Below are 26,595 nucleotides of genomic sequence, written 5' to 3' on the forward strand. Positions count from 1 at the left end.
CCGAGACCAGGAACAACTTTGCTCTGCAGAATAAGACAGTCCGAACCAACAAAGGGAAAAGAGAGGACTTAAATTTGTATTATACGGGAATGGATGGGTTAACATGCGCGGGAAAAACTTTGGGTCTACTGGAGGGAGCCTGAGTATAGTTTTCATGCAACAAAGTTCTAGAGGTGACATTGTCGGTAATCCCAGAGGGAAAAATCATTAGTAAATTTGTGGGTCCATTTATTGAGCGAGCATCAGGGAACGACGGTCAAGGTAAAATTATGGTCCACTGGGACCACACCTATGTGAATATTGACTGCGGTAGTGACTCATACCGGAGATGTCCATTCTGCCTGTTAACAGCCAGTCCTTTTTACAATACGTCCTTGTGGGACAAATGTATTACATAGCCAAAGCGGCTACGAACTATAACAAAGGGTGGAAACAGTGCCCTCTGGAAGGACACAATGTGGCCATTAACAATGTGACCTTAGACCTGGTTATCGGTGAACAAGTTCTGCCTAAGCCAATAATGAGGATGGTAATAAATGAAAACCTCACAGTCCAACGTGCGATATAGACCAAGATCTGCGGAAATATGTTCCTACCGAACTACCACCTATTCCGCACCTGACTGCAGATTGGACGCAAATAGCGGAGCAAGCCAATGAGATAATTCACCAATGGACTAAACATACTAAAATAATTAGAACTCATGCTGATAAAGCAGAGGAACTGCTACAGGACCCCGGGTTCTGGGATAAGTTTTGGAATTGGGGATCTAATGTTCAAGTACATCCATGGGTCAGGATTTTATCACATGCTGCTGTAGTTGTCATCATATGTGCTTTAATACTTGTCATTTTCAACATATATCAGCTTAGAAGGTGGAAAATTGAAATTTTGCACCGATTGAATGTTCATGCTATAATGAAACAGAAGAAACGATTATCAATATAAGGACACTGTGCGAAGTATATTTTATATACGCTTCTCTTTTATATTTTTATATAACCATATGATATCGCGGATGTAACATGCCCATTGGGGGGACAATGACAACCTCAGGAGTGGTACACAGAAAGGGAGAATAATGATCCTAAGATAAATATCTTTGGATCAAAAGGGGGAAGATGTTGGCCAGGGGCTGCAGAGAAACTCCTGAGCAACTTTTGAATTGAAGTAACCTGAACTCATTCACTGGCCTGAGCTGGCTGGAACCAGTTTGAATTAGCAAAGACAAAGGAAATGTGATGAGACACAAGTCTTTATTTAGAAAAGGAGTAATGAGGTTAATGCTACCCAAGTCTTGGAACAGAGCCAATGAGAATATGCCACAGACTAGGCAGGCAGGCCTAAACCAACAGGAGAGAGACAGCACAGCTTGAAGAGATAAGATTCAGTATAAGACTGGAGGATTTCGGGCGTGAAAGCAGCGAGACTCCGGAGAACAACCATCGCACAAGCGGAAGAACCTACATCAGCAAGAGAGAGAGAATGGAACGCCTGGCCAGCATCAGCTCTCCTTTTCGGGTATTAGCTTTTATATTCTGTGACCACTCAGGGAGTGTCAGAGAAACCTAGTGGGTGTGCGTTTAGATCTTAGTTTTGGGTATTAAACTGTATAACCTGCTATAAACTGCATGTCTATATTTAACCAGACGCATAAACTATATGTAGATGATCTAACGACGTGAATAAAGTGAATTTAGAGTTAAGAGAGAATTGACTCTTCTCCTCTTTGTACTAAGCCATTAGCCATTACCGGTGACCTCCGGCAACACACCCAATATCATTACTTCATAGTTCTTGCACATATCTGTGACTTGCCTACAGATTTGCTCCTCTATCTCCCTCTCACTATTTGGAAGCCTACTGAATACCCAGAAAAGTGTGATCACACACTTTTTGTTTCTCAACTCTAACCTTGCAACTCTTTGCCTTGAAAGGACATCTCTTTCCAACTAAATATCTTCTTTTGTTACTGCCACTCCACCTCCCTTTTATCCTTTCCTATCTTTTCTAAACACTTTGTATCTGTGAATATTAAGTACCCAGTGCTCATCATTTTCAAGCCACATTTCAGTTATTGCCACATGTCTTCTTGTGCTTGTAGCTCACCAACCTTATTCATCACATTTTGCACATTTACAAACATGCATTCTAAACCTGTCTTTGTATTCCTTGTGGTCCTTCTGAGTTTGCTGTTATGTAATAGGGTAATACTTCCTTCTCTAGTACTACCCAACATTCTCACTCCCTCCATGACTGCTACCAACAAGAAGGACAAGGGCAGCAGATGCAAGGGAACACCACCACCTGGAAGCTCCCCTCCAAGCCATACACCACCCTGACTTGGAAATATATCGCTGTTCCTTCGTCGCCACTGGGTCAAAATCCTGGAACTCCCTCCCTAATAGCCTGTGGGTGCAGCTACACCACATGGACAGTAGCAGTTTAAGAAGGCAGCTCACCATCACCTTCTCAATGGCAATTAGGGATGGGCAATAAATGCTAGCCTAGCCACCGACGCCCTCATCCCTTGAATGAATAAAATAAAATGCATATTACTGCTTTTTTTTACTTCTATATGCTGGTGTCCACCCCCTGTCAATTTAGTTTGAACCTTCCCCAACCAAACTAGTGAACTGCTCTGCAAGGACAGAGGTTCTAGTCCTGTTGAGAAGCAACTGTCCCTTTTGAATAGGTGCCCCCTGTCCCAGAAGTGGTCCCATTAGCCCAAAGATCTAAAACCCTTCCTCCTGCACCATGCCTTAAGCCTTGTATTGATCCTCCCTATCTTCCTATTTCTACTCTCGCAGCTGCATGGCACTGGGAGTCATCCAGAAATTGCTACCTCCAAGTCCCACTTTTCAAATTCCTTCCCAGCTCCTTAAAGTCTGATTGTAGGATCTCAATACCTGCCCTCTCTATGTCATTGGTACCGACATGTACCATAACTTCTGGCTTCCCCTGCAGCATATTCTGCACCCTCTCCATAACGTTCTTTAATTAATACCTCTAGATCTCTGCCCTCAGATATAGGTTAGCTCCTTTATCTTCTCTTGCACCACTCGTCTTTTTAAAATACCAGGACAGCATTTCTGCCTTCACTCAGCAAATTCCCTGAGTTTAGTCATCTATAGAAGTACTCCATAGAAATGGACTACGTACTGCTTACACGGTGCATTAGCAAAAGTCCCCTGTATTTATGCTAGCAAAAATTCCAAAGACCTGAGTCCGCCCCTGCTGACAATAATTACCATTCTAATTTAGCCACCTAATTAACTACCTATGCAACAGCCACCAGCAGGCAACTTGTTTACCACTGACTAACACTGTGAAAGAAATTATAAGTTAAGGTTAAAGTTAAGTTAAATGCCAAATTCCCTCACTCATCAAAGTCCCTGAGTTTAGTACTCTGTAGAAGCAGTACTGGGTTCTGTGCTACTTCCTGCATCTCAGTCTCCTCCACTGAAAGTCAGCAGCCTCCCACTAGCCATGCTGCAGCCCCAGGGATAGCGCTGGGCAGCAGAACTAGGCCAGGCACAGACAGGCACAAAGGAAAAGCAGAAGGATGAATAGTTGATTACTGCTTGTATTAATGGAAGTATTGTTGCATAAAGTTGGTATGAAATGGTTAGTTTGTGGTGTCTTTTATTTCAAGTTTTTGGCTGAGAGAATACTGTAGTAGTCCATAGCAGAGGAATAGAGAGCTAGAAATTGTGGATCCAGGGATATTTTCTGGGGATCCAAAGACTGATGAGATGCCCACGGACAAATTTTCCAGAATGATAGTGTCCTGGATGCCTCCTGCCTTCCTCACCTTCCTCCTCCTCCTCCTGAGGAGTTTGCCCAAGTGGTCTTAAAAATTCCTGGGGGAGAAGTTTTTTCACATAGCACTGCTTTGTGTGGTGCTGCACGGACTACACCAATTCCCCAAGCCACTACTTTCATGGCCCACATAGTTTTCATCGATGATGTCAATGGTGAATGAGAACATTTTTTCCCCTCCGCCCCCTCATTTAACGAATAGCTCAGAGACTTTTTGGCCAGTATTCAACCCTCAGTTGAAACTAATTTATGGTCACTTACATTGATTACTGTTTGTGAGGTCTTGCTGTGCCACAAATTGTCAGATTATTCTCCAAAATAATAGTGATTGGACACCTCTCCCTGGTATCTCATATGAAGCCTTCATCCCCAGGCAACCTACCATTCCACTTTGAAAAAGCAAAAGGATTGGAGAACAAGCTACTACAGATTTTGGCCAGCCACTGTTAACTTTGCTCAGCAAAGGACTTAGTTTCATACCCTTGCACCCTCATCTCAATGAATTTCGGGCTCGGCACGATGCTGAACTCTTCTTCCGCCGCCTTCGTCTCCGTGCTCATTTCTTTGGGCAAGAGTGCTCTCCCTGTTCAACGGATCTTTTTACCCACCTCCAATATTCTCCCTCCACCTGGACCCCTCCTTCTGGATTCTTACCTTCTCTTGATCTTTTCATTGAGAACTGTCGGCATGACATCAGTCGTCTCAATTTCTCTGCTCCTCTCACCCACTCTAACCTGTCTCTCTCTGAACTTGCTGCACTCCGTTCTCTCAGGTCCAACCCTGACATTGTCATCAAACCTGCTGACAAGGATGGTGCTGTTGTTGTCTGGTGCACTGACCTCTACCTCGCAGATTCATCTGACACCCTACATCATATCAACAATTTCCAGTTCCCTGACTCCAACAGCCTCCTCTACACCATGGATGTCCAATCCCTCTACACCTCCATCCCCCACTGGGATGGCCTGATAGCTCTCCGTTTATTCCTCGAACAGAGGCCCGAACAATCCCCAACCACCACTACTCTACTCCGTCTGGCTGAACTTGTTCTCACACTGAACAATTTCTCCTTAAACTCCTCTCACTTCCTCCAAATAAAAGGTGTGGCTATGGGTACCCGCATGGGTCCCAGTTATGCCTGTCTCTTTATGGGGTATGTGGAACATTCCTTCTTCCAGTCCTCTCCCACAACTCTTTCTCTGGTACATCGATGATTGCTTTGGTGCTGCTTCATGCTCTCGGCTGGACCTGGAAAAATTTATTAATTTTGCTTCCAATTTCCACCCCTCCATCATTTTCACATGGTCCATCTCTGACACTTCCTTTCCCTTCCTTGACCTCTCTGTCTCAATTTCTGGTGATAGACTGTCCACCAATACTCATTACAAGCCTACCGACTCCCACAGCTACCTCGACTACCTCGACACCCCGCTTCCTGTAAGGAGTCCATCCCATTCTCTCAGTTTCTTCACCTCCGTCGCATCTGTTCTGATGATGCCACTTTCAAAAACAGTTCCTCTGACATGTCTTCCTTCTTCCTTAACCGAGGTTTTCCGCCCACGGTGGTTGACTGGGCCCTCAACCATGTCCGGCCTATCTCCCGCGCATCCGCCCTCACACCTTCCTTTCCCTCTCAGAACCATGATAGGGTCCCCCCTGTCCTCACTTATCATCCCACCAGCCTCTACATTCAAAGGATCATCCTCCGCCATTTCCGCCAACTCCAGCATGATGCCACCACCAAACACATCTTCCCTTTATCCCCCCCGGCGGCATTCCGCAGTGATCATTCCCTCCAGGACACCCTGGTCCACTCCTCCATCACCCCTTACACCTCAACCCGCTCCCACGGCACCTTCCCATGCAACCGCAGAAGGTGCAACACCTGCCCCTTTACTTCCCCTCTCCTCACCATCCAAGAGCCCAAACACTCCTTTCAAGTGAAGCAGCATTTCACTTGCATTTCCCTCAATTTAGTCTACTGCAATCACTGCTCCCAATGCGATTTCCTCTGCATTGGAGAGACCAAACGCAGACTGGGTGACCGCTTTGCGGAACACCTTCGGTCTGTCCACAAGCATGACCCAGACCTCCATGTCGCTTGTCATTTCAACACTCCACCCTGCTCTCATGCCCACATGTCCGTCCTTGGCCTGCTGCATTGTTCCAGTGAAGCTCAACGCAAACTGGAGGAACAGCACCTCATCTTCCGACTAGGCACTTTACAGCCTTCCAGACTGAATATTGAGTTCAACAATTTTAGATTATGAATTCTCTCCTCCATCCCCACCCCCTTTTTTCCAATAATTTATATAGATTTTTATTTTCCCACATATTTCCATTATTTTTAAATGTATTTCCATCCATTGTTTTATCTCTGCCTTTTAGCCTATTTCGATCCCTTCCCCCTACCCCACCCCCACTAGGGCTATCTGTACCTTTATTATCACGTTCCTTAGATAATATCACCAGCTTCAACACCTCTTTGTCCTTTTGTCTATGACATCTTTTGGCAATCTCCACCTATCACTGGCCCTCTATCCAGCTCTACCTGTCCCACTCCCCCCGCTTAAACCAGCTTATATTTCACCTCTTTTCTATTTTTCCTTAGTTCTGTTGAAGAGTCATACGGACTTGAAATGTTTACTGTGTTCTTCTCCGCAGATGCGGTCAGACCTGCTGAGTTTTTCCAGGTATTTATGTTTTTGTTTTGGATTTCCAGCGTCCACGGTTTTTTGCTCACTGTTTGCTCACCTCACTGTTAACACTTGTTATTCTACTGCTGGGAGTTCCATCTAATGACCTGAAGCAGCACAAACCACTGGGGATATCATCCAATGACTGCAGCAATCTATCAAGTTCTGAAACTATTATTTTGATAGCAAGACAATGAAGCTCTAGACCCACTGCTAGTGCCATTGCTGGAGGATGCATTCTGCTCTGACAAGAGGTCTCCTCTATTTTGCTCCTTTAGCTCCTGTGCTTAGTTATTTCACCTCAGTGCTCTCTTCATACTATTGTTTAAACTGCTATTTAGAACCTCCCAGGTGGATAAAACTTGGCCACTGAAATTTAAATCTTGGAATAGTGACAGGGGCCAGGTCAGCCGCCTCCTGCAAGGTCTGTGGAGGATTCAGTGTCTTTTAGTTGTCCCATTCCTGTGGAAGCATAAAAAAGGACCATCATAAAAATAGATTCTGGAACGAAGTTAAAGTATACTTTTTTTTTTTACTTTGTTCTGTTGAAGAGTCATATGGACTCGAGACGTTAACTGTGTTCCTCTCCGCAGATGCTGCCAAACCTGCTGAGTTTTTCCAGGTATTTTTATTTTTGTTTTGTTATCTACCAGAGCAGGTTTTCAGTGTTGACACAGCCTTTAACAATTACTAACGCTGGCATGGTGTAAATATAAAGGAGTTTCAGCACCCCTGCATCTACATTTCCTGCTGAGTTCCATTCTTGCAATTCTATAGCTCTTCTTCAAATTTGCTCCACAATCACACTTTACTTTTCTAAAATCCATAAAAGCTAATTGCTCGATACAAAAATATTCAATAACCTTACTTAGAAAATGCAATGCAAATACAACACTAATTTTAAAAGTTCAAAATATACTTTCTGGTTCCATTCTAGTCATTGTAGAGTAGCTGTAACTCTAAAAGGCATAAAGGAAGTTTTCTTTGTTGAATTAGGAATAGAGTAATGCTGCATTTCTCTAGAAGAGCAGAATAAGCAACTGCAAAGGTAAAGGTACAATTGAAGTAAGCAAGCTTTTTTACTGAGACTATGACCATAAAACCACAATATTTAAGTCCCAAATTCACAAACTTCATGCAATAGAGAGTAGACAAACAATTTTTATCTACATGATTGCAAACATATGAGTGCTACTTTTTTGCCTTTGCGTGTTGGGCAAGCCTAGCAGAAATTTGGCTGCAGCTGTACACACTTTGGATGCAGGCTTTAGAGCTAATCAGAAAATCAGTCCTGTAAAACATACTTTCAGAAGTGGTTACTTTGGGGTTAATTGACATTTTAGAAAGCAAGCTGTACTATCACTGGCTGTAAAAGTGCATTGAGTGTTGTGGAACTATTATTAGAACTGATGGGTTATTTTTCTAAGTTGGTCACTTTGGTTGTTTTCTAATTCTATTATTCAGTATATAACAAGTCATTTTTTGTTAAATCTTCTTCCCCATTTTCAATTTTCTTTCCAACCACACTCAGCAAACAAAACTACACAATTGTATTCTGTCATAAAAATGTTCAATCTAATTATGTTCCAGCAAGAAAAATGAGATACAGCTGACATGGCAAATCCTCATCATTAATTACCAAAAAAAAACATTTAACACAATAAAAAAAGTCACAAACTTGTCCATAAACTTGGCTCTAATAATTTCCCATGTCTTTATTCCTAGTTCATTACTTAGCACAATATAGTCATCAGAATCTCTACATCCTCTATATCTTTGCCCAATACTTTATGATCCACATGTACAAAGCTAATCAATTGGCCAGAGATGCTTACCAGCATGGTCATCCTAATTGTAATTCTAATTTCATTTTAATACCATCCTTGATACTTAGCTTCTTTGAAAGCAGAGATAGGCTGGAAGTATTGCTCGGTCAAGAGTTGGCACTCAGATCCAATACTATGTGCAATAACTGCAATGCCTTTGAACGTATATGGCAGAAGATAACAGACCTTTAGGAGATTGTCAAGGAAAGACCAGCATTGCCACTTACTAGGTAGGAAGATGTATGTCACAAAGCGGTACTTGGTCAATAAGTGCATTTACAGTACATTTAAAGGATTTTACTACTGACCTACCTACTTTCAGTCTGTCTAGATAAGTGAAGGCAAAAATACAGCACGTCTTGATCAGAGAACTCCACAGTGCTGATGATGCTGCGCTAGCTGCTCACATGGAAACTCAGTTGCAAAGGTTCATGAATTGTCTCTCTCATGCCTGTAACCTGTTCTCCCAGATTATAAGTATCAAGTAAACTGTGGATATGGCAAAGGGTTTCACATTTCTGCCTTTGACCACTCTAAAAAACACCCTGCTGGAAGTAGTTAGCAAATTCTGCTACCTTGCGTCCACGGTGACAGACAATCTATGTCTTGGTGCAGAACTTGACACACACACAGGAAAAGCAGTAAACAGCTTTGGTCGACTCACAAAACATACATAGAATAACCATCAAGTTGACTCTTTGGACAAAGATGCTGGTTTATGTGGCCTGTGTTCTCAGTACCTTGTTGTATGGTTGCGAAACATGGATGACTTACAGATATCAAGAAAGGAAACTCAGCAACTTTCATCTTCACTGGTCGCCTTCTGGAAGGACAAAAGCATCAATGTGGCAGTCCCCTCAAAGGCAAATCTCCCAAGTATTTGGCACTCATCAAGTAGAGGTGACTTTTCGGGCTCAGGCACATTTGCAGGCTGGAAGGTGGAAGTATACCCAAGAATTTTCCATATGGTGAGGTAACCAGATCCAGAAAACCAGTAGGGCCCCCAAAGCTCCAGTTCAAGGTTGCTAGCAAGCATGACATGAAGGCCCTAAAAATCAATTTCTGCACCTGGGAGATACTAGCTGATGACAGAGGGAATTGATGGCATCACTTGTGGACCAGTGTGTGCCACTATAATGATCAGCTACTTGGCAACAGGCACCAACACCGAAAACAACAACTCACAACCTAATAACCACTTCAAAGCTGGCACTTGTGGCAGAACCTGCCCCTCATCGATTGGTCTTTTCAGCCATCAGCAAAAGTGCACTATATGAAGCTACCTCATTCCGAATGAATTTGATTGGCTACATAAAGTTCTGCCGAAGGGCCATGAAGGCTCGAAACGTTAACTGATTTCTTCTCCGCCGATGCTGCCAGACCTGCTGAGTTTTTCCAGGTAATTCTGTTTTTGTTTTGATTGGCTACATGTCTGCCATCTTACAATAGATGGAAGGATGACATCAATTAGAACTGACTCATGGTTTTTTTGCCATCCAGTTATTTTTTGCACTCTCCATTTAGCTACTGACCTTTAATGTATTCTTGCATCTAAGTAGCTGCTACATTCCCTTAAGTCCTGCACCTGCATTAGTAATTTCCTCCTGTCCATTAACATCTTACAAACAGAAATAAGATGAATAACCAGTTAATCTGTTTCACTGGTATTGCTTGAGGAATTAATGTTGGTCAGGATATTGGGAAAACAAATCTTTTTGAAAAGGTGTCTCTGGATCTTTCATTCCAAACTAAATAGGGAGGATGGGCCTCAGGTTGACATCTGGAAGATGTCACCTTGACAAGGCAGTACTCCTTCAGTAGTGCACTGAATTATCAGCCGAGACTATGTGCTCAAGTTCTGGAGTTGAACTGGAGTGGATGAATTGGGTTACCTGTTTACTGAACACATGAAAAGCACACAGCCCTTAGGTTGTCCACTAGAGTTGAGCTAGTGCAGTGCCTGTCATGTCCAGGAGAAGTATATGTCAGGTCAAATCCTTCATCATTTCCAATTGAAGCAATGCATAGCAGGATATTATTGGCCTTCATGCTGTATGACTTCCCATTGGAATCTCCAGGATTGTGTCATTATCATTCAATGAGATCTCCCAGATAGAATCCAACTTTCACTGGAAACTTACTTCGAGGCACGCAAGCCACTACTTTCGTGGCCCACACAGTTTTCATCAATGATGTCAATGATGAATGAGAACATTTTTTCCCCTCCACCCCCTCATTTAGAGAATAGCTCAGAGATTTTTGGCCAGTATTCAACCCTCAGTTGAAACTAATTTATGGTCACTTACATTGATTACTGTTTGTGAGGTCTTGCTGTGCACAAATTGTCAGATTATTCTCCAAAATAATAGTGATTGGACACCTCTCCCTGGCATCTCATATGAAGCCTTGATCCCCAGGCAACCTACTGCTCCAATGTTTTATTGTCTTATGGTGAGACTGGCAGGTGAAGTGCAGCACATTGCAGTTGTTAGCAATGGACAGAGAATATGTTGGCAAAGAGGAGAGACATCTTGTAAATCATAAAGGTAAAAAGAAGGGAACCTTATCTCGGGAGCTGAGATCTCTAGATGTGTTCGGGCTATGAAGAGCAGTACATTTAAAGGTCAATGCTATAAAACCTTACTGTGAGTCACTAAAGGAGATCTGCAAACAACTGTTGCACATTCAATGTTAATATATTAACTGCAACCATTGTAAATTCAATATTACACTGATTCACACATCAAGGAACTAAGTCAACTGAGACTGTGAAAATATGATAGTAACTCTTTCTGCGCCCTAACTCACACCAAGTTCCGTTCACCCATAATCCCTGTGCTTGCTTACATATTGGCGGATGGTCAAGCAACACCTTGATTTTAAAATTCACATCCTCATTTTTAATTTGCTCCATGCCCTTATGCTCCCTGTCATTGTAATCTCCTCCAGCCCCACCACCCTCTAACAAGTATACCGTTTTGGATACTGTTGGGGGGGATGGCCTATCAGGGGAAAACAACAGCAGTAGCCAGAGCAGTGGCACCACGGCTGGCTCTGTTGTTCAGCAAAGGGGGTCAAAGCACAGAAGAGCAATTGTCATAGGGGACTCTATAGTCAGGGGCTCAGATAGGCGCTTCTGTGATCGTGAAAGAGACATCAGGATGGTATGTTGCCTCCCTGGTGCCAAGGTCCAGAATGTCTCTGACCAGGTACGGGACATTCTGAAGGGGGAGGGAGAACAGCCAGAGGTCGTGGTACACATTGGTACTAACGACATAGGCAGGAAGAGTGACAAGGTCCTGCAGCAGGAGTTCAGGGAGTTAGGCAGAAAGTTATAAAACAGGACCTCTATGGTTGTAATCTCAGGATTACTCCCTGTGCCACGTGCCAGTGAGGCTAGAAATAGGAAGATAGTGCAGCTAAACACGTGGCTGAACAGATGGTGTAGGAGGGAGGGTTTCCGATATCCGGATCATTGGGATCTCTTCCTGGGCAGGTGGGACCTGTACAAGAAGGACGGGTTGCATCTAAACTGGAGGGGCACCAATATCCTGGCTGCGAGGTTTGCTAATGTCACTCAGGAGGGTTTAAACTAGGAAGGCTGGGGGGTGGGAACCAAAGCAATAGGTCAGCAGGTGAAATACATCACTGGGAACTAGTGAATATGGCCAGTAGGACTAAGAGGAAGAGCAGGCAGGGAGAAATTACTGAACACAGTGGGACTGGGGGTCTGAAATGCATTTGTTTCAATGCGAGAAGTATAACAGGCAAGGCAGATGAGCTTACAGCTTGGATTAGTACTTGGGGCTATGATGTTATTGCTATTACAGAGACTTGATTGAAGGATGGACAGGATTGGCAGATAAGCGTTCCAGGATTTAGATGTTTCAGGCAGGATAGAGAGGGATGTAGAAGAGGTGGGGGATTGCATTGCTGGTTAAGGAGAATGTCACAGCTGTACGACAGGAGGACACCTCGGAGGGCTCATGTAGCGAGGCAATATACGTAGAGCTCCGGAATAGGAAGGGTGCAGTCACAATGTTGGGGGTTTACTATAGGCCTCCCAATTGCTGGTGGGAGATCGAGGAACAGTTATGTAGGCAGATTTTGAAAAGATGTAAAAGCAATAGGGTTGTTGTGGTGGGTGATTTTAACTTTCCCTATATTGACTGGGAATCACTTAGCGCTACGGGTTTGGATGGTGCAGAATTTGTAAGGTGCATCCAGGAGGGCTTCCTGAGACAATATGTAGATAGTCCAACTAGGGAAGGGGCAATACAGGACCTGGTATTAGGGAATGAACCCGACCAGGTGGCCGAAGTTTCAGTAGGGGAGCATTTCGGGAAAAGTGACCATAATTCAGTAAGTTTCAAGGTACTGGTGGATAAGGATAACAAGAGTCCTCGGGTTAAAGTGCTTAATTGGGGGAAGGCTAATTATAACAATATTAGGCAGGAACCGAGGAATCTAGACTGGAGGCGGATGTTTGAGGTCCAATCAACAACTGACATGTGGGGGGCTTTCAAACATCAGTTGATAAGAATTCAGAACTGGCATGTTCCTGCTAGGATGAAGGATAAGTGTGGCAAGTTTCAGGGACCTTGGATAATGAAGGATATTGTGAGATTAGTCAAAAAGAAAAGGGAAGCATTCGTAAGGGCTAGAAGGCTGGGAACAGATGAAGCCCATGGAGAATATAAAGAAAGTAGGAAGAAACTTAAGCAAGGAGTCAGGAGGGCTAAAAGGAGTCATGAAAAGTCATTGGTAACCAGGATTAAGGAAAATTCCAAGGCCTTTTATACATATGTAAAAAGCAAGAGGGTAGCCAGGGGGAGAGTAGGCCCACTCAGGGACATAGGTGGGAATCTGTGTGTGGAGCCAGAAGAAATGGGAGAGATACTAAATGAGTACTTCTCATCAGTATTCACCAAAGAGAAGGACTTAGCAGTCGATTTGTCTAGGAAAGAGTGTGTAGATAGCCTGGATCATGTTGAGATCAAAAAAGAGGTGTTAGGCGTCTTGAAGAATATTAAGGTGGATAAGTCCCCAGGTCCAGATGGGATCTACCCCAGAGTACTGAGGGAGGCAAGGGAGGAGATTGCTGGGGCCTTGACAGAAATCTTTTAATCCTCACTGGCTATGGCTGAGGTCCCAGAGGACTGGAGAATGGCCAATGTTGTTCCATTATTTAAGAAGGGTAGCAGGGATAATCCAGGAAATTACAGGCCGGTGAGCCTTACGTCAGTGGTAGGGAAATTATTGGAGAAGATTCTTTGTGACAGGATTTACTACCATTTGGAAGCAAATGGGCGTGTTAGTGAGAGGCAGCATGGTTTTGTGAAGGGGAGGTCGTGTCTCACTAACTTGATCAACTTTTTCGAGGAAGTGACAAAGATGATCGATGCTGGAAGGGCAGTGGATGTTATCTACATGGATTTCAGTAAGGCCTTTGACAAGGTCCCTCATGGCAGACTGGTACAGAAGGTAAAGTTGCACGGGATCAGAGGTGAGCTGGCAAGATGGATACAGAATTGGCTTGGTCATAGAAGACAGAGGGTAGCTGTGGAAGGGTGCTTTTCTGAATGGAAAGCTGTGACTAGTGGTGTTCTGCAGGGATCAGTGCTGGGACCTTTGCTGTTTGTAGTATACGTAAATGATTTGGAGGAAAATGTAACTGGGCTAATTAGTAAGTTTGCAGACGACACTAAGGTTGGAGGAGTTGCAGATAGTGAAGAGGATTGTCAAAGGATACAACGGGATATAAATCGGTTGGAGCCTTGGCGGAGAAATGGCAGATGGAGTTTAATCTGGACAAATGTGAGGTAATGCATTTTGGAAGGTCTAATACAGGTAGGAATTATACAGTAAATGGCAGAACCCTTAAGTGCATTGACGGGCAGAGGGATCTGAGTGTACAGGTCCACAGGTCACTGAAAGTGGCAACGCAGGTGGATAAGGTAGTCAGGAAGGCATATGGCATGCTTGCCTTCATCGGCAGGGGTATTGAGTACAAAAGCTGGGAAGTCATGCTGCAGCTGTATAGAACCTTGGTTAGACCACACTTGGAATATTGCGTGCAATTCTGGTCGCCGCATTACCAGAAGGATATGGAGGCATTGGAGAGGGTGCAGAGCAGGTTTACCAGGATGCTGCCTGGTCTGGAGGTTATTAGCTATAAGGAGAGGTTGGAGAAACTCAGATTGTTCTCACTAGAGCGACGGAGATTGAGGGGCGACTTGATAGAAGTTTACAAAATTATGAGTGGCATGGACAGAGTAGATAGTCAGAAGCTTTATCCCAGGGTGGAAGAGTCAATTACTAGGGGACATAGATTTAAGGTGAGAGGAGAAAACTTTACAGGAGATATGCGGGGCAAGTTTTTTACGCAGAGGGTAGTGAGTGTTTGGAATTCACTGCCAGAGGAGGTGGTGGAAGCAAGTACGATAGTGGTGTTTAAGAGGCAGCTTGACAAATACATGAATAGGATGGGAATAGAGGGATACGGACCAGGAAGTGCAAACTGTTTTAGTTTGACAGGCAATATGATGGGCGCAGGCTTGGAGGGCCGAGGGGCCTGTTCCTGTGTTGTACTTTTCTTTGTATCCTTGCTCCTCCAAATGCGTTATTTTTTGCACATTGCCAATTTTAATTGCTTCATCATTGATGGCTGTGCTAGGAGGACCTCAGCTCTGGAATTCCCTCCCTAAAAATCCCTCCACTTCTCTGTCCTCCTTTAAGGCGCTTCTTAAAACCAACACCTTCATCTGCTGGAATATCACTTTATGTGACACAAGGTCAATTTTTGTTTGATTGTGTTCCAATGAAACATGGCGGGGTGTTAACGGCGCTATCTAATTACAAGTCTTCGTTTCTTCTCACCGATCTGGAGGACTGATTTTATCGGAATATCAATTAGAGAAATGCAGATTATGTATACTTTGCAAAGGTTACATGATGAACATAAATATGCCCATTGCTTTTTGCAACTCCGATTTCTTCAAAGACTTACTAACTTAATATAACGACCGGACATAAAGAGTGCCACAAGTAAGCAGGTTACCGCAGCTGTATCTAACCATGATACTGGTGGTGATCAGCACACTATAGGGACGCATCTATGGGCTGAATTCGGTGAACACTGCTGCACACATATTTGAAAGGGGCCGGTGGCATTAGTTTCCATCCTTTGCCGCAATGAAGATACCGTGGAAACTGCTCTTCAACCACAATAGTGAATTAAGGTAGAAACCAGCGCACATTGAAATCTTTCCGATTATGATGGCAAGAAATTATTTGCAAAACTGCTAATTGTGCAGCCGCAAGATTTTTTTAAAAATGTACACTGGGGGTGGGGGTATAATTGTTTGCAGTAAACCGATTGCAGATGGAGGTAACAATAACTGAAACTAGGTAACCGCATTGACAGCCTCTGGAATCTCGCCAAACAAAAAAACTCAGGGTACAATTGGATGTCCGTCTTGCTGCTCAACACCAAACTTGCTTTTCACCTCGTCTTCAAGGTAACCCTAAACATTTAAGCCATTTTGCAGTTGGCTGTTGGAACTTTCTCCAAAGAGAGGGACGAATGAATTGCAGAAAGTACGATTGAGACTTTGAAGAGGCTCTTGAAGAAAGGAGGGAGGTGCAACAACAGGAAAAACGGGTTGAGGGAGAAAATAAAAACAAAAAGCTAAAAGCTACTGCGGATGCTGGAAATCCAAAACAAAATAAAAACAGAATTACCTGGAAAAACTCAGCAAGTCTGGCAGCATCGGCGGAGAAGAAATCAGTCAACGTTTCGAGCCCTCATGGCTCTTCGGCAGAACTGAAGCATAGTTTCAACAAGGGAGAAATATAAATTGGTTTAAGGTGGGTGGGGGGGAAGAGACACATTGAGGGTGTGGTGTGAGCAGATAATCAAAAGATGTCAGAGACAAAAGGGTCAAAGAGGTGTTGAAGGTGGTGGTCTTTGTCTGAGAAAAGTGCTAATTAAGAATGGAAAACAGGATATTCAAAGTACAGCTGTAGTGGGGGTGGGGTGGAAAGACTAAAGGTTTTAGTTTTAGATTTAAAAATAATGGAAATAGGTGGAGAAAGAAGAATCTATATAAATTATTAAAAAAAGGCGGGTGGGGGGGGGAAAGAAACGGGGTGGGGATGGGGGGAGGGGGAGTTTAAGATCTAAAGTTGTTGAATTCAATATTCAGCCCAGAAGGCTGTAAAGTGCCTAGTCGGAAGATGAGGTGCTGTTCCTCCAGTTTGCGTTGGGCTTCACTGGAACAATGCAGCAAGCCAAGGACAGACATGTGGGCAAGAGAACAGGGTGGAGTGTTAAAATGGCAAGCGACAGGGAGGTTTGGGTCTTTCTTGCGGACAGACCGCAGGTGTTCCGCAAAACGGTCGCCCAGTTTGCGTTTGGTCTCTCCAATGTAGAGGAGACCGCATTGGGAGCAACGAATGCAGTAGACTAAGTTAGGGGAAATGCAAGTGAAATGCTGCTTCGGGTCCCCCTTGTCCTCACTTATCACCCCACCAGCCTCCGCATTCAAAGGATCATCCTCCGCCATTTCCGCCAACTCCAGCATGATGCGACCACCAAACACATCTTCCCTTCACCCCCCTTGACAGCATTCCGTAGGGATCGTTCCCTCCGGGACACCCTGGTCCACTCCTCCATCACCCCCTACTCCTCAACCCCCACTTATGGCACCTCCCCATGCCCACGCAGAAGATGCAACACCTGCCCCTTCACTTCCTCTCTCCTCACCGTCCAAGGGCCCAAACACTCCTTTCAAGTGAAGCAGCATTTCACTTGCATTTCCCCTAACTTAGTCTACTGCATTCGTTGCTCCCAATGCGGTCTCCTCTACATTGGAGAGACCAAACGCAAACTGGGCGACCGTTTTGCGGAACACCTGCGGTCTGTCCGCAAGAAAGACCCAAACCTCCCTGTCGCTTGCCATTTTAACACTCCACCCTGTTCTCTTGCCCACATGTCTGTCCTTGGCTTGCTGCATTGTTCCAGTGAAGCCCAACGCAAACTGGAGGAACAGCACCTCATCTTCCGACTAGGCACTTTACAGCCTTCTGGGCTGAATATTGAATTCAACAACTTTAGATCTTAAACTCCCCCTCCCCCCATCCCCACCCCGTTTCTTTTCCCCCCCCACCTGCCTTTTTTTTAATAATTTATATAGATTCTTCTTTCCCCACCTATTTCCATTATTTTTAAATCTAAAACTAAAACCTTTAGTCTTTCCACCCCACCCCCACTACAGCTGTACTTTGAATATCCTGTTTTCCATTCTTAATTAGCACTTTTCTCAGACAAAGACCACCACCTTCAACACCTCTTTGACCCTTTTGTCTCTGACATCTTTTGATTATCTGCTCACACCACACCCTCAATGTGTCTCTTCCCCCCCACCCACCTTAAACCAATTTATATTTCTCCCTTGTTGAAACTATGCTTCAGTTCTACCGAAGAGCCATGAGGGCTCGAAACGTTGACTGATTTCTTCTCCGCCGATGCTGCCAGACTTGCTGAGTTTTTCCAGGTAATTCTGTTTTTATTTTGTTGAGGGAGAAAATTCCAGACTGTGGAGCTCTGGATGGCTGAAAGCTGAGCCACTCAGTGGCAGAGCAGAGGTGGGGTGGGGGAGAAGTATTTGACAACATTTAGACACGGGAAAGTGAAGGCAGGGTCTTGAGGCTGGAAGACATTGCAGATGTAGGAAAGCGTAAGGCTATAAAGGAATTGAAGTCTAGGATGCAGAATTTAAAATTAAGGCATTGAAAAAAAGGAAGCAAATGAAGGCCAGCAAAGATCAGGGTGATAGGTAAGTTGGATTGTGTTGCACTGCTGAACATTCATCGCATTATTTGAAGTTGGTCGCTTCCAATTTCAGCAAACCCCATTCCCTACCTGACCGCTTCTCCAGTGATCTGCAGGATAGGCTCGCTGAATGTGTCGAGAGATCTATATTCCTATGGTTTTCCTCAGTGTATATTGCCCGCCTCCTGTTGAATACCATCTTGTCTTGCAAGTGAATGACAGTCATGAGAAAGGGGAAACGTTATGAAGGAGATGCGGTTTGTGGATCATCGGAATGTTACATGTGCATAGCCAGGATAATGACAAATAAGGTTTTAGTTTGTAGGTGGTCCTGATTTTCAGATAGCATGCAAATGAAATGAGCAGACTCATTCAACAACCATGCTGTTAACATTCAGGGAACTCCCTCAGTAATCTGCTCTTCTTGTGCCAGGAATGCAATGGTTAATAATAATTGGACTGCATGCAGTAGTAGCAAGATGTATGAGGTGATGCAGGGTTAACCTATCCTGGTATGTGACAGCTGTGTGTATAGCTCATATTTCCTGGAAATAATTTTGCTTAAGGCCAGCTTTTTGCTTACATGGCTTCATCTCCTAGAGTTCTGGCCTCCACATTCTCCAACTCAGCCAGTACTCCCTGTTAGTACTGTGGAATGAGTGCAAGACCTCCCCTCATGTTCAGTTTCCCACCATTTGTGCACACGTTGCCTCTAAAGTACCTCTAAAGTCTGGTTATCTTGCCAGGGTGGGATGTGTTGGCTTGGGCACTACCCACTTGTTTCGTTTGGCAAATCTCCCCACTGTTTTGGGTGGCAAAATGCCTGACTGGGGTAGGGTCAATCGCTGCCTCACTCTGAGCCACTTGTTTCGGATGGGCATGTTCCCTGGCCCGGTCTAAAGCCGGTTGTTGACGGAAATCGGGTGGTTAGGAACGCAATATAATTTGCAGCACATCATCGTCCTATTTGCACTCAAATGGAGGTGAAAACCAATCCCCTTGAGGGGAATTTGACTTTGCCGGTGGTGTAAAATAGCCCTATCAGACCAGCCATCCATTTCCATCTCTCTGCTTTCATTGCCACCTGAGTTTTTAAAAATTTATTGGCTCCAATATTTTCACATTGATTTTCTATTGGGTGTTTACATGGGAAAATACTGTACAAATGTTTGAAACACCAAATTGACAATAAAATGCTCTTTAATCCATAAGTATTTTAAGATACGACTATTTGATTGTGAGATGATCATTATTTGTCATCTCCTCGGCAAAGAGGAAGAGAAACAATCGAATGCTACAAATTGGACAGGAAACCAGCCTCTAATTGGACTGTTTGGAGACAGGAGGCGTCAGATTGCTCATCCTCTCTATCTGCCTGATTGATGTCAACTTTGGGCTCGTCCTTTGCAAATCTTCTGTTATCCGCTTCTCGGGTCAGTGTCTCCTGGGAATCATACGACACAGAAAAAGGAGGCCATTCGGCCCATCGTGTCTATGCCGGCTCTTCGAAAGAGCCAAAATCAGCCTCTCCGTCCGCCTGTTAAAAAAAAAGTGGTAAATCCGGAGGTCGTAAGAGCGGCACCATTGAGCTCATCCGCCACAGGTGTTCGCCTTGTCTCAGAGGACTTTACTGGGACACTTTGGGAAACACTCGGCAGAAAGGTTCGGCTTGGTGGTGAGTGGTTCAGCAGCAGTTCTTCATCGGTAATAATATGGAACGGGGAACAAGCATGAACTTTGCATTTGTATAGCGCCTTTTGGGACTCTCCTGGGCGTTTACAGACTATATGGACTAATGAAGGGTTTCTAAAGTCTAGTCACTCTTCCAAGGTGTCGGAAATCATAGTGTGTGTGTTGGGGAGGGGGCGGTGTGATATTATTCAATGATTTGAAAACTTGTCCTCGGCTTCTTGCTAGGATGAATTGTACAATCAACAGCTCATGGAGTGAGCCTGGATTGTCACTTCAGGTGGTGATGCTTGTGTTTACTGTGCCGACGATTTGCATTGGGTTCGTATTGAACGGAGTGGCATTGTGCATAATCTGGTGTAAAATGAAGCGGCGGACAAAACCTACCATTTACATGACCAATCTCATCATCTCAGATATCCTCCTACTCTTCTCACTGCCTTTCAAAATCTACGCTTACTATGTCGGCCCGGAGTGGCCTCTGGACAAGTGGTTCTGTCAGCTTCTGGAGTCCTTGTGCTTCGTGAACACATACGCCAGCATCCTGCTGATAACCCTGATCTGTGCCGATCGCTACGTGGCCATTAAGCATCCCTTCCTGAGCAGAGCCATCTCCTCCCCGCGGAAAACCGCGGTCATCTGCGCCGGAATCTGGATCTTCGTGTGTCCAGGAACCATCCACATCTATTTCACCAGCCTGTCCAGCTCCTGCTTTTACGACCTCTCGCCAGATGTCTGGAGTATGAAATTCATTGCCCTTCTGGAAGTACTGTTTTTGATTTGCGCGTTTTTCATGATGTTCTGCTCGGTGCAGATCATCCGCAGCCTGAGAGTTCGAGCCAGCGAGACCCGGAATAGGTGGGCGGACAAATCCGCTAAAATCATCCTTTCAAATTTGCTCACCTTCCTGGTCTGCTTCACGCCCTATCACACGGGGCTGCTGTTGTATTCCCTAACGACCAATGGTTTTATCTCGGAAAGTTACTGTGAACCTCTGCGCAGAGCCCTGCATGTTAGCCTGTACTTGGCCAACTTGAACTGTTGTTTGGACGCAATCTACTATTTCTACGGCATCAAAGAATTTTGCCAGTCAAACTCGCGGCACATCCCAAATTCGAACACCCAAATAGCCATCTGCGAGGGAATGGCCGATTCGTCCACAGACCCTCCGCTCAACTCTCGGTCACATTAACCTTTAACTACTGCTGCCCTAGTTTTCTGCAGCAGTGACCTCGTTTTATTGCTTTAAAAAACACACACAAAAGGTTATCTGTTATCTCTGTATCATATACAGGTCGGCGGGCGACCCTGGTACTGCTGCACATTATTTATACCACGTTTCTAACTTCCTGAAACAATTAGTAAATATTTCTACCGGAAAAGTTAAACGTTAACCTATTATCAGCGAGATGAAGTAAAATGAGCACAAGTGTGAAAGCAGAAGAGCGTGATGTGGTAGTTTGTTCTGTTCTCTGTCCAACGAGATTGCACAGATATACAATAAAGAGCTCAGCTGAAGACCTGTCATTTTTCTAGATGTCATGCCTGTAGGGGAACTAAAGAATCTTGTGAGGCATCAAATCCTCTTCCTAAATATATATTGAAAATTACTCTAGAAAAAAACAACTTGAGAATATGATTCAATATCTAATTAGATTTATCAAGGAAGAAAACAGAAAAAAAAAACACGAGCGATTTCAAACATTCCGGACATGTGATCAGATAGGCTATTTTAACCTGTGTGTCATGATTATATATATTGTCTCACTCTTCCAAACAAAATAAAATGTAATTTGAATCGGCAATACAAGGTTCATTGACTAGGTTTGTATTTCCTCAGGCATAGACGATTGAGGGATGATTTCATTGAGGTGTTTACGATGATTAAAGAATGAGGTGGGGTAGACAGAAAGAATTTCCTAAAGGGGGAAGGCAGAACAAGAGGGCATCACCTTAAACGTGAAACCAGGTCTCTTGTGGGAGGGGGCCACTTTGTCAAGAGCACTTTCCTCACATAAAATATAGTGGATATCTGAAACTCTCTTCCCGCATAAAGTTGTTGAGTCAATTGAACATCTATAAACTGAGATTGATAGAATTTTGTTGGGCAGAGTTATTAAGATATATGGAACCAAGGTGGTGGATGGAGTGAAGATACAGATCATCCATGATTTAACTGGATGATAGAACCAGCTTGCAGGGCTGAAAGACCTACTCTTGTTCCTCTGTCAGTTAGAAGTAACCTTACTGAATATATTTAAGAAGGAACTAGATTTCTGGACTTTAAAGGCATCAAGGGGTATGGGGAGAGCACAGGAGTACGGCATTGAGCTAGAGGATCAGCCATAACCATATTGAATGGTGGAGCAGGCTCGAAGAGCCAAATGACCTACTCCTGCTTCTATTTTCTATGTTTGTGGTTCATTGTGGGGGAGAAAAGGAAGCATACTAAATTGGAAATAAAATTAAATGATGAAGAAATTGGGAGATAATTAGCAAATGAGAAACTGATAAATATTGTGAATTTCTAATCCATGATATTCAGAGCAAAATCTGTTGTCAGTAATTCTTATTCATGAGTGGAATTACCTAGACAAGCACTTTGAGATGGCACAGCAGGGATGAAATGAAGTTCCCTCAATCATGTATCACTTCAAAGTTCTGGCACTCGAACAATGAATGACAGATATTGGGTAGTATACAGCAGTTTCTTATTAAAACATTTTGTAAGTCATCTATAATCATTGAAATGCAGTTTCCTTTTAAATAATTGGATGTGGCATATCTCCAAATTTATCCAAAAATACATTTTTAACAGAGTCAATTTAAAATTGGAACCAATGAAAGTTTTAATCAATTTGTGCAGAAATCTATGATAGCAAAAAACAATCTCTGTGGGTCGCAATCATTTTTTGACTGAGAAATCGATAATTGATTTGGTTGAAAGTTGAGCTGAGTCACAGAGATCAGAAAGGTTCCAGGTTTTCATCTTTGATTTGTGACAAAATAGCTGATCCCAGTTGGGATTATGATTGCTTCCTATAATTGGTTTACTGGTGTTGGACAAATATCTTAAATCTATCCAAACTATAAGACATTCAGAGAGGCACCTGTTACAGGTCTAATCTCATTACCCTTCTCTTAAAAATGGATTCATTCCACTGTGGATAAGGCCAGATGTAAAGTGCTATTTATGCCCAAATTAAACCAGAACCTCAATATCAAATCTCCCTTTGAAGTGCAGCAATCTGATTAACTACATCAGTTAGATACATTTCAGACTTCCTGGGGCTGTGGGTTAGTGCCCTACATACTTGAGATCTAGGCTTGGTGCTGATGTTCTACTGGGACAAAGGTCTCTATCTGTCAGCTATTTTGACATAGATCTGATAATTCTCACTCCAGTTTATGCTGATTATGATCATAAGAACATAAGAAACAGGAGCAGGAGTAGACCGTAAGGCCGCTCGAGCCTGCGCTGCCATTCAACATGATCATGATTGATCTTATGCCTCAACTCCTACTTCCCGCCTACTTTGCATATCCCTAGATTCCCTGAGAAGCTGTAGAAAACTGCAGAGCTGCCCATAATCAGCAGTAATTGACAATCTCACTCAGAGAGGCCATGAGGGTAGATCAGGCAAGATGTAGAAAAAAAGCAGTAGCGCAATTAAGTGTACTTCTGTAGGTATGGTGTTAAGGCAATATGTTGGAGCAAAATAAGTGCCTTTTTATCCACACTTAGCCCAGCAGCGCTTGATGCTGATACGGGGCAATCAAAGTGGGGAAATGTTCTAATTTTGATCCATTTCTCTTGAATCGTTTTTGGTGAATCTTCTTTGAACATAACTGGAAACAGTACCCCAAGTGCTATATAGTCTGAGTGCTCTGAAATTTCAGCTTGGCATCCTTTGGCTTATGCTCATAACATTCCTACACCACGGTATTATGAAGTGGCAGATGATGTGTGCCAGGTGGACTGTATCCAAAGGGGAAACTTGGTTGTGCTATCACATCAGCTTTGCAATTTGTATTTATTACGAGATGCATGCACTGATTCCAGAAGTAATGAGTCCACCAAGACCTTTAGAGATTTTAAAAATTAAATTAAAATATTTATTAACAAAATAAAAGATTTCAAGCACATACATAAGACTACAATTACTTAATACTATAACACACCCCTTTGAGGCAACAGTCCAAAATAGATTTTAGATTTAAAAACAAAACCATCAAGTTAACACAGTACCCTCTTGACAGTGGAATTCCAAATGGCTTTCCCCAACTTTACATAGCAGACTTCTGTACAAATTGCTGGAGGCTTCTTGAAGGCTGTTTCATACACTCCTGTTAGATTTTACATGGCCCGCTCCTCACAGCCTTTCATTCTCCTTTGTATATGTTTCTCTCTCTTTAATATGTAAATTGTATTGTTCTATGTGTCTTTGAAACTGTATCTTTCTCGTAATAACAAAAACTTTCATGTTGCCAATATTGTCAGTAACTTCTGTGAAAAATAAACACACTGCTTAGTCTTGCTTACCTGGCTAGTTGTAAACAGACTAACATCCCTTTGAAATCTAAACAATCCCTTCACTTATCTAAAAATGCAGATTCCCTTCACACCTTACATGCTGAGACAGCATCTAGGTTTACTCATCAGCATTTCAAGCACATTTCTACACCAGCTTCTTTTGATAATTTCAAACTTACAATCTACCTGACTCCAAGGCCAGGATTCTCCATTCATAAGGAGGGCCCGGGAGCGGCCGGGAAATGGCCCACCACCAGCACTCGGCCCCTGACCGTGACTTCACGAAAAATATTATGAAAATTATTATACTTTCATAACAAGGGGCAGAATTTATGTCTGATGAGGCAACTGAACTCCTCTTGAAATAGCTGGATGGAGGAGCAACAGCAGCAGATGAAATTCAACCCATGTGTGCATTCTAAGAACAATATTTAAGCTTTCTGGAATTTGGTGTTTGTAGATTCAACATTTTACATAGCCAGTTACTGTGAAGCAGTAAGCAAGCAGGTAAATAGAATTCTGTATTCTGCTGTTAAAGGGCAAGATAAAGTTCCTTGGTCATACAACAAAAACAACTTGTATTTATACAGTTCCTTTAATGTAATTAAAACATCCCAAGACAGTTCATGGAGACATTCCAAAATGAAATATCACACTGAGCCACAAAATAAGTGGAATTAGGGCAGATGACAAAAATCTTGGTCAAAGAGGTAGGCTATAAGAAGTGTCTTAATGGTGGAAAGAGATGTAGAGAGGCAGAAAGGATTAAGGAGTGAATTCCAGAGCTTAGGGCCTGGGCAACTAAAGGCATGGTCTTGTAGGGTGATTAAAATCGAAGATGTTGAAGGGGCCAAAATTTGATATTTTGGAGGGCTGTAGGGCTGGAGGAGAGGCCAGGCCATGGAGGGATTTGAAAATGAGGATGAGAATTTTAAAATCAAGGCTGTTTAATTCAGGGAGCCAGTGTAGATCAGTGAGCACAGGGGTGATGGATGAAGGGATTTGGTGAGTTAGGACATGGGGAGCAGAATTTTGGATGACCTTAAATTTATGAGGGTAGAATGTGGGAGGCTGTCCAGGAGTGCATTAGAGTTGTCAAGCCTGGAGGTAACAAAACCTGGATGATGGCTTCAACAGCTTGGAAATATATTGCCATTCCTTCACTGTCGCTGGGTCAAAATCCTGGAACTCCCTTCCTAACAGCACTATGGGTGTAGCTACACCACATGGACTCCAGCAGTTCAAGAAGGCAGCTCACCACAACCTTCTCAAGGGCAACTAGGGATGGGCAATAAAGGCTGGCCCAGCCAGCGAAGCCCACATCCCGTGGATGAATAAAAAAAACTGCAGAAGAACTGAGGCAGGGGTGGAGATGGGCAGTCTTAATAACAACATGGATATGGGGTTGAAAACCCTTGTTGGGGTCAAATCCTGCATCACTTCAAACATGAAATAAAGCAGTTAGGCTGCTTTAAAAACAACTAGATCACTAATTAGAACATTGGGTGCTACCTCGAGTTTATAAACTGCATCCTCGGGGATGTACTGTTGTTGTGTTGTAAACGATGATGAGAACGATACAGAGCACTGCTAAGTGCTGCATTGTTCTGGGTTACTGATGGTACTATCAAACTGCGCTTCCAGACCTACAGTGACAGGAAAGGGTCAGAATGTTGGAATGTTGCCTCCAAAACAAAGATCCCGTTATAATTATTATACTCAGTTCTGTTGAAGGGTCGTGAGGATTCGAAACGTCAACTCTTTTCTTCTCCACTGATGCTGCCAGACCTGCTGAGTTTTTCCAGGTAATTCTGTTTTTGTATCCCATTATAAGGTACTTACTGAATGTGATGTGCATGTTGTTGGAGACATGCCTGCATAGCAGTGAATAGAAATCAGATATAAGAGCTGGATTGTACTAGCCCGAAGCTTGAGAGAGGATTTGTGGCTTCTGCTTCCTCCTTGCTCATAAATACAACAATATTCCAGGTGATCGCCTACAAAAGAACATAAAACTTGAACTTTAAGTTCCTCTTCCATTTCAAGTCTGTTCCATTGTGTCCTGTGCCATTTTGTCTTGCAAGCGTAGCGATAATCATTAAATTATGTACAGAGTATCTACATAGTGATGGGTATGTGACCCAAACTGCAGCTCTGCCTATAGCAAACATGCAGCACTGTTATGTTACATTT

General features: G+C 43.5%; 1 protein-coding gene across 1 annotated transcript; it reads left to right on the plus strand.

Moving 5' to 3' along the window:
- The first annotated feature begins 19,867 nt into the window (after positions 1-19,867).
- LOC144694255 (G-protein coupled receptor 35-like) lies at positions 19,868-21,060 on the plus strand. The gene has a single exon (XM_078564601.1). The coding sequence runs from the start codon at positions 20,098-20,100 to the stop codon at positions 21,058-21,060; it is 963 nt and encodes a 320-aa protein (XP_078420727.1). The 5' UTR covers positions 19,868-20,097.
- Positions 21,061-26,595: the final 5,535 nt, after the last annotated feature.

Source organism: Cetorhinus maximus, chromosome 19 (assembly GCF_964194155.1).
Source record: "Cetorhinus maximus chromosome 19, sCetMax3.hap1.1, whole genome shotgun sequence".
Lineage (NCBI taxonomy): Eukaryota > Metazoa > Chordata > Chondrichthyes > Lamniformes > Cetorhinidae > Cetorhinus > Cetorhinus maximus.

Coding starts and splice junctions, on each gene's coding strand:
- LOC144694255 (XM_078564601.1), top strand. CDS start 20,098: ATGAATTGTACAATCAACAGCTCATGGAGTGAGCCTGGATTGTCACTT.